Source organism: Oratosquilla oratoria, chromosome 17 (assembly GCF_046742065.1).
Source record: "Oratosquilla oratoria isolate Oo_2021 chromosome 17, ASM4674206v1, whole genome shotgun sequence".
Lineage (NCBI taxonomy): Eukaryota > Metazoa > Arthropoda > Malacostraca > Stomatopoda > Squillidae > Oratosquilla > Oratosquilla oratoria.
The window spans coordinates 45,913,850-45,923,849 of record NC_134793.1 but is presented as its reverse complement, the minus strand read 5'-3'; the positions used below and the strand labels follow the sequence as shown (position 1 = coordinate 45,923,849).

At 39.0% G+C, this 10,000-nt stretch overlaps 1 protein-coding gene across 1 annotated transcript in view; it reads left to right on the top strand.

The window, feature by feature from the left end:
• Positions 1 to 10,000, top strand: part of LOC143034648 (gamma-aminobutyric acid receptor subunit beta-like) — an 860,956-nt gene that overhangs the window by 724,578 nt on the left and 126,378 nt on the right. The window contains exon 5 of the mRNA XM_076201006.1: positions 5,719 to 5,945. Coding sequence (XP_076057121.1) covers positions 5,719 to 5,945 — 227 coding nt within the window. The remainder of the gene's footprint in view (positions 1 to 5,718; positions 5,946 to 10,000) is intronic.

The following is a 10,000-nucleotide window of genomic DNA, read 5'->3' as shown; positions in this document are numbered from 1 at the left end:
TTTATTACATATGTATTTTCACACCTCAAATCAAACCAAATCTAATCGTTTTGTTCTGGAATTCACTAACATGTTTTCTTTTTTTCTCTATTAACTCTCTATCTCCCCTCCTATCACACCAAGCTATACAGTATTTGATCCTTTTTTATGTACCGACGCCTACACAACATTGTACAGTATGTATAGAATATAGATTATATGGGAATGAAAATACGGTATCTCCACCACCACCACTACCATCACCCCCACTGCCACCAGCAGCACCACCACCATCATCACAATCGGTAATATCACCACTATCGTAATCACTACTAATACCACCACCAGTATCACCACCACCATCACAACCAATATCACCAGCATTATCACCCTGTTTCAGATCTTCAAACAAATTAGTAGGATCTCTACAACTCACTCCTCTCTCTCTATCTCTCTCTCTCTCTCTCTATATATATATATATATATATATATATATATATATGTATATACATATATATATATATATATATATATATATACATATATAATATATATATATATATATATATATATATATATATATATATATATATATATATATATATATATATATATATATATATATATATATATATATATATATATATATATCACTTTCTCTATCGCGGTAAGTCTGGTCCCTAACCAAGCTTGCTCCCAGAAGAGACGAGTTTGTAGGAAGTGAACTCATCCTAAGATATTGGTAAGTCCAGCAAACGAGGAAATATGCTTCTAAAACGGTTGGTCATGAAAATATGTCTATAGAAAAATATATCATTATTTATGAGGAAGGTGGCAAAGAAAGACATACATCTTAGCCCGTGGCTATTCTTCACCGATTACGTAAAATTATCATAATGTCTCAGTATATATATATATATATATATATATATATATATATATATATATATATATATATATATATAATATATATATATATATATATATATATATATATATATATATACATTATTTCGAAAACTACTGACAGCTATTTCTTTTCGTTCACAAAGCTGATCTCATTGCGGACTTTCCCAGCCCCGTACCGACACCCTGTGTTCTAGCAAAACAAGATCTGACGATCAACTGACTTACGAGGATAAACAAGAGTCGAACGTAGTGACTAGACTATTCACAAAACACTGACGAGAACCTGAACATTCGTGACAGACTTGGTAGCCTCTTCAGCAGGTTGATGTTTTTCATAGGGTTATTTTCCTCGCTAATCAACTGATTTTATGTTATCTGAGAATGATAGAAATTTTCTGAAAATATGACGAATATTTGATACCTTCTGGCAGCGCCCTGACACAGTGAAGCTCATTCGACACGTTGTTTGGACACAGATTATATCATCAGCGTGTCATATAAAATGACAAAGATTTAACTGTGTTCAATCACCTGTTATCTACTTATCTTTTATCCGTTTTTAGGGTTATAATAACGCCTTCATTATTATCGTTAACATAATTATCACTGCCATTATCATTATCATTATCATTGTTACAAATTTGATGCTTATGATAACCCGTTTATAAACACTTTTACACCTTTTTATAGCTAACTTCCCCTTCATCGTAATTTTATGACGTCATCAATCGATTATGACGTCATTTGAGGTCACAAGCCATATGATGACGTCACAGTTTTACATCACTATATTCCTTAGTTAAACTCGGTCATCAAGTCTTGCTGACACCATTGAAACAATCATCAATATCCTCATCATCCCAATCTCCACCACCACCATCATTACCACCACTATCACCAACCTCTTCATCACCAGCAAACCTACCAACACCCTTCACCACCAGCGTCACCACTATCATCACCAACTTAAACACCGACTCCCTCCAACAGCAGCACCTGTACACAGATTGATGATCCTCATGTTAGAGCGAGGCTCCCTCCTGATTAATGACTGAGGGAGAAGAAAGTTGGCTCCTGATATAATAGGCCTCCTCCTCCTCCTCCTCCTTCTCCTCCTCCTCCTTCTCCTCCTCCTCCTCCTTCTCCTCGTCCTCCTCCTCTTCCTCCTCCTCCTCTTTCTCCTCCTTCTCCTCTTCCTCCACCTCTTCCTCCTCTTCCTCCTCCTCTTCTTTGTTCATCTCCTCCATCCTCCTTCTTCCTCCACCCATTTTCCTGACTTCTCCTTCCTCTCCTCTCCATCCTCACTTCTTCGTCCTCCTCCCTTCCTCCCTCCCCTATTCCCCCTTTCTCTTCCCTCCTCCCTTCTTCCCTCTCCGTCATCCCTCTTACCTCCTTTGCATTTATCATACGAGGCTGAAGGAATCCCTGCAATAGTATCCCTAGAGGCGATTGGAGTCATTACCTCGTGCCGAAGACGACTGCAAAGCTTCCTCGACAGGAAGACATATCAAAGTCGTCATGAGATTTCCTCTTCCTGTCCCTGAGAGCCACATACGACTTCTCCCAAAAGGGGGGAGAAGAAGGAGAGAGAAGAATGTTGATGAAAGACCTTCCAGAGAAATACTCACGAAGTCTACTTTCTGCACAAGACTTTCACACGAAACCTTTCACACGTTTGACAGGGTGCCCCCTAGGTTAAATCACCTGAAAAGATGATCATTACATATATATATATATATATATATATATATATATATATATATATATATATATATATATATATATATATATATATTACTGTTGATTTGATATATTTGGATTTTCCTCTTTACTCACAACATCTCTGCGGACGAAAAAAAGATCCTTTGCTTCAGCCAAAAAGGAAAATTTATATATTCTGGACTCGACCGACTGCATTAAGTGACGCTGCGACAAGAACATATTCTAAGAACAAAAGAAATAATAATCAAAAATAAAAATAAATGTATTTTGCTGTCAGTACTTTCTGTACACTGTGTTCCTTTGTTTGGCTCGGAAGTAAAACCAACCAGCACGTACGATTCAGCATATCAGTATATTTCCTCAAGTATCATAGAACTTATTATTGCCATCACTATGTACTCAATGTACACGAGTTTCCAAAGTCACTTGCTCTATATTTCCAGAACCTTCCAGAACTCCAGAACACTTCTCTCATTACGGGGACTTCCAAGCTTGGTTAGAACAGACACTATCTGCAAACTCTAGAATCATGTCTCTAGAACACTCTAGACCCACTACCATTATTAAAACTTCACGCAGCAAACGCTCATCCATTTTTCTATCCATCCATCTATTCATTTCAGTCATATGCAGACAGGATGGACAGAAACACTAGAGTACATTATTTCTACCCTAATCACCCAAATACGTCTCGGGTCTATTGATACGTTTAACACCTTGAAAAGGTCCATTAAGCTCAGCTTACACAAACCCTCTGTATTCTAACTTTTCCTCATACCTCTTCCTTCTCACCCTACTCCTACTCCCCCTCCTCCTACTCTTCCTCCTCCCTCTATCCCTCCTTCTACTCCTACTCTTCCTCCTCCCTCCATTGCTCCTCCTTCTACTCTCCCTCCTCCTTCTTTACATCTTTTCCCTGTAACTCTTGTATATCCTCGTTCATTTCAAATAATGTTCTGACATTCCTTAGCTCATGTTTTTCTTTGTATTTCTTGAGACACTCCTCAACTATTATTACTTGTCCTACTACATCTACTACAAATGTCACCTCCCTCATCATTACTACTGTTTATCTTTTAATTCAATTACCTCTTCTAGTGACCGAGTCTTCGTGTCTTTCGCTCCATAGTTGGACCAATTTATTCCTCCGTTTTCTCCCGTTCTTCGCTATTGTTGTTCTCCTTAGCTGCCACGTGCAAGAACCAGGACAATTGTGCCCCTCCCCCCCACCCCCACCTGTCCTGCCGGGAACCCACACCCACCCACACGCCCACTCGCAGACCCCAGTTTTCAATCTCCATTTGGATTCAATTTTCGGATCTGTAATGACGTAATGAATTAATCCATTCTGCTTCTGTTCGTGGACGCAATGTTTTTAGTTGTTTTTTTCGTAGCTCTCTTCAGCTACTTACGTGTTTTGTTTTGTTTTGTTAGTGTTGAAAAGGAATAGACTACTCCCCCCTCTCCCCTCTCCCCCTCCCCCCATATACACATTCTCCCCCTCCCGTCCCACTTTCTCCCTTCTAACCCCTCCTCCCTCCCTCCCTATTCTTTCAATATATGTACTCTTTATATATATATATATATATATATATATATATATATATATATATATATATATATGTATATATATATATATATATATACCTAAGATCCCAATACAATCAACATAATAACTAAAACCAGTTCAATTAGTTTGTACTAACTAGCTATTGGCCATAAACACACAGTGCCACGTAACTGATATCCGAAGATCGCACATAGTACTCTGAATGTCATTACAGATCACTACAGCCCACAATGAGATCACCATTCACTCTCAAACACTCTCGTCTTCCATCATTGAAAGATATAATGGCTCTGTTTAGATAATTCATTCATTCAATTATCCAGTTTCATCAGCGGTGTCATATCGATGCCTTAGGTATCTACTCTTTTTCCCCACGTACTCTTCCTCCTCCTCTTCTTCTTCCTCTTCCTTATCCTTTTCCTCCTCCTCCTCCTCCTCCTCCTCCTCCTAGATCATCCTGATCTTTCATACTATTTCTCACTGCATTATGTATCTGCCTATCTACATTTGCCTATCCACACATACCGCATGCATATATATATATATATATCCTTCAATATATCCTTCCATTTCTACCTTCCCTCATCATCAACACTTCTCTACCCTTCTCCTCTCCGAGTATGTTTATTCTTTTTTTTTTCTTCCATTTTTCCTCTAAGAACCATACCATAGGATTTAAGACCATTAGCGTGACCACTTCCACAACCACTACCATTAGTTATACCACTAATAGTCGTGCCACTACTACTACTACTACTGCTAGTTTACTAGTTGTGCCACTACCTCTGCTAACACTGTTTCTGCTACCACTACTATCATTACCACCACCACTACTACTACTACTACTACTACTACTACTACTATCACCACTACCACCACCAACACCACTGCAGCAGCCGCCATCGCTTCAAGCAAAATACGATCTTCTCTACTTCTGTACCAGCACGTGAATAACTGTGTGAAAGTGCGCGAATATCCAGTCTTCCTCCTTCTGTCTTCTGTACCGAAATCCGGTCTTCCTTCTCCTTTCTTCCCCACCACACACGCCACCACCACCACCACCGCCGCAGCTTTTTTTTTTCTAATATAACCTCACCTCAAATTTATCATTTCTCATACACTTCTCTCGCCACCAGAGCTGCCGAGAGAAATAATATGTAATAATGAGACTTCTTCCCTTCTCTGTTCTATAAATTCCTTGTCTCCCCTGGGAGATGGAGAATCTACGTGTGATAGAAATTGTGCTTGTGAGTGTGCATGCATGCCAATGGTGAACAAGTTGTATGATCTCTTAAGTTTTGTTTGTTCATTGACTGACTAGCCATGCAGACTTACTACTACTATCTCCGACCAACAGTTACCATCCAGTTCTCCCTCTCGTAGTAGTCAGTCAGTCAGTCTGTCAGTCAGTCAAAGAGTCAAATAATAACACTCCTTTTTTTTTTTTTTTTTTTTTTTTTTTTTTTTTTTTTTTTTTTTGACTCTTGCCCATTCCCGAGTTGCTTACACTGGCTTTGTCTTTCTCTCCGCTTCTCCAGGATTTCACACTCGACTTTTATTTCCGACAACACTGGACAGATCCTCGTCTTTCGTTCCCACCCAAATCGGACCTAGACGAGCTAACAGTCGGCTCAGAGTATCTACAGAAAATTTGGGTTCCAGACACCTTTTTTGCCAACGAGAAGAAGTCCTATTTTCATATGGCTACCACCTCTAATGAGATGCTCAGAATCACCAATCAGGGCAAAGTGTTACGGAGTATAAGGTAAGGCGTGATCCGAGCCATCTCTCCCTCCCAAGTCTCCAACCGCCTCCACCAACGCCATCTCCATTTCCTCGTCCTCTTTCTTCCCCTCCCTATCACCTCTCCCTTCCATCCCGCCACCCCGACTCTCCTCTTCCTATCCTCTTCCTTTTCCTTCTTTTCCGTTCCGATAACCGGTTACAGTCCCTCATGTCCTCGAGACCACCAACACCTCCCCCCAACCATCCAGTACCCAAGAATTCCAGCCATCCACTCCCCCTCGACCTTCCTCGTCTTCATCAAATAAGGAGGCCTAGGAGAACAGTGTTGTTAGTAGCGTTGATAATGGAGTTGGCTATTGTGGGCTCTTCTTTAAACCTTGGCGTTTTCACGTAACTCGGAGCTGTGGTCTCTGTTGGCCGCAAGTCACTGAAGCCAACTATGTAGTCAAATCGGATCATAGCTCACTTGGCTGTCATGTTCTCTCAGATGATCCCCCCGCAGACCATATGACCAAAGAGCGGAACCGTATTTTCTTTCTTTATCATTCAAGAGGCCAGTGTGAGAACATTGTATAGCGAACTCCTTAATCGCCTACTTGATGTCAACCCATGTGTTGGTAAGATTACAAAGAAGAGGGACGACTCTTCTCTTGGGTCCTGTGTAAGAAATCATTTCCTCCTTTATGTCGTCGCTGCGACAGATGGGTTTAGTTGTCGCACGCAGTGCACACCGTGATGATAACTCTCCCTGACCCAAGAGAGCCGTCCTTTCTCTTCTTCTCTCTTTTATTTACATTACACGTTGATGCTTCTTTACCAAACGCCTATGGGATAAGGAAGTCGAGAACATTAATGACAGAAAAAAGAAATTTATCTTCGAGATCAGTTTTCTCGTTGAGGAAACCGAAGAGAAGACAGACTCCTTCCCGTGTTAAAGAAGTATCGATGTTGGGAGTAAATATACTCCACGTGTCTACGTCTTTTAGTCCTTAATATTTCTAGAATTACTTTAGCTGCATGTAAAAGGCAGGGAACAGACACATCGACACCTATAGTTTCCTATAATTCCATAAAGTTTTATGACTATATAACTGCCATTACTAGCATTGTATATTTCATCATATATCATGAAACTTTGTTTCCAAAATATATTCTTTGGTTACTGGTGAAATAACTTTATACTGGCCAAGAGATGCTGAATTTTTATAAGATTGATCAAAGTCCATCACACCAAAAAGTTAATTAGTGTTTTTATTTCTAAATAAAACTAGATTACTGAAATAATATACTAGCTAAACGAAGAAATTGAACTTGAGATATACGTCATAGAAATCTAAATTAATAATGCTGCACATGTCTGTTCTGTATATGCAAAAAAGTTCGTCATTTTAGCGATGGTACGAATAATTAGTACTTACGCTTCCATAAAGTACATACGCACTCACACCGTGCGTGCGTGTGTGTGCGTGTGCGAGTGCTTGAGTGTGCATGTATTTTCTTGTATATATGTCCGCTTGGTCTGTTTTATATACAAATATTTTTTCTCGGATTGTGTATCAATTTCTGTACGAGCTAAGACTTTACGGGTTACATGTGTAAATGACTGGGTGTGTGTAAGTATTACAGCGCTTGGAGAATGTATTATTTTCCTCATGAACTTATTTGCATAGATTTATAATCTTTGACATGCCTAGCTTTTGCGAACAGGAACCTATATATGACATGTGACAAAGTAACTTAACAACTTAATGTCAAGTAACCAATTCCCTCTCTTAAAAATGGACTTGAATTGTTTACCAATTCTGACTATCAGCTTCCTATTGTCGAGTACGATCTACGGACGATATTTATGTGTCCAGGACTTCTTTTTCATAATCTCTTGACCATTTCTGACCTCTCCTTGTGTCTGTTCTCTAGCCCAAAAAAAAAAAAAAATGGACCGGTAAGTCTTTGATGGAATCCAAATTGGCTCGTAAACAAGTATGTTATGAATGTTGTCGTCTACCGTAAGACCCAGGTAAGTTGGATGGCGATTTGTGTGACCTTATTTCGTCATCGATGTTGACCTCAGCCATTAGTGTGACGTGAATGGTCTTCTCCTGAAAAGAAAGCTTTCAGAACTCGTTGAGGTTCAATAGACGCTGAGAAATTTAGTGTTCTCTGCTTCACCCTGGTTTGTTCTTAATTCTGAAGATTTTTTTTTTATTATTAATCACCCTCTGCAATCAGTTCATATTATATTTTAGGGTTTAGATTTTGTGATAAGTCTTCAGTCAAAAGAAAACAGAAAAAAGAATAAAGTCCAGATTATAGTATATGGAATTTTAGTATTGTGATCACATATATATATATATACATATATATATATATATATATATATATATATATATATATATATATATATATATATATATATATATATATATGTATATATATATGCGCGTCTGATCTTGCTATAAGCCAAGTTTTGTGCTTGCCCGTTTCTCCAACATATGACACTGATTAGTTTTATACTTGAAAAGGAGAGCAACGGAGAGTTAGTGGATTTCTTCCCGCCGCCATATACGAACGCATTTCCCTGTCCCCCCACCCCCAATAAATCTTACCCTTCCCAGCCTGCCAATCACTATCCCCAGTACTCCCTAGAAATCTAGAAAGTTAGATAATATCTGCTCCATCACTTGTTTATCACTAAGGTAGATGTATATCACTTACCCTCTTTGCAGTCATGGTGTCTACCGTATCTGATGAGAATTGCCTGACATTAGAAAGAATGAAATAGGTGAAGTCTGTCACCTTAGTAAAGTGGTTAAGTGATAATGAATAATCACATAACCTCCCACTCCCTCCCTCGTCCTCCATCCTAGCATAATATGCACATCCTGCGAGACATTTTGTTTCAACTATCCAACCCTGATATGCGTCTGAAGCATTGTCGCCTTAGTTCCACCTTCCCCCTCCCACCCTCCCTCCCGAAACCGTTTTTTATATCTAGAGTTGAAACCCTTTCACATCATAAATCTTATTATGTCTTGATCGAAAGAAGAAAATGCCTGTCGTCAGATAGAATCAAATTGATAAAGAGTGCCACCAGATTAATAGATAAAACTGACAGTCGAAAGAATTTATCACCGATAATTATACGTTTTTCTTTTCCGTTAGCTTTCGCTCATGAATCCCTCCCCACCACATGTTTTCGCTACATACCACAGTTTTAGCTCCCCTATACACTCTTCCCCCCATTCCAATGTCCCTCTTTTTTGCCCATATGTTACATGTTGTAAATATTAGTTCCAGTTTCCTCTATAGGGATCTTTCAGACGATTTCATTCACCCAAACAAATATTCCTGGAATGAAAATAAACAGTCCAGTACAATTTCAAATTACTCGAGTGATAATGATTTTACTAGTGTATTCCCAGGGCCATCCTTATTAAGGTGCAAAGAAGCCCTCAAAATAGAATATATAAAACATGTACTGAAGACTGGCTACCGTTCATTCTGTTAAATAGATCAAATTAATGTGTTAGCAAACAAAAAGCTATCCACAATCCCTTGCGATTTCCCTTCGAGTCGACATGACTTCACGTCCAAGCGACATGACGTCATGAATAAGCCCCACTTAGCTTCCATTGGATGATCCTGTCACAGACACTAGTACCCCGTCAGGTATCCTCATACAAAGATTTTCCGATTATGGAAATGGGAGTGATCACTTATATGGGAACGTAAGTACCGTCGTTTAGTTGGATCATAAGTGTGTTTTGCCGTTACTTGCGGACTCTGTCATTTATTTCTGTTGTCGAGATTTTCGTTTTTTCTTATGTTTGTGTGTGTGTGTGTGTGTGTGTGTGTGTGTGTGTGTGTGTGTGTGTGTGTGTGTGTGTGTGTGTGTGTGTGTGTGTGTGTGTGTGTGTGTGTGTGTGTGTGTGTGTGTGTGTGTGTGTGTGTGTGCGTGTGTATTTGTATATGAGTGTGCATATGTATGTGTTTATATATGTTTTTGTCTTAAATTTTGATCTTAATTTTTTTCTTTGTTTTCTTTATTAATTTGTATGTCTAACCATGTTGTAA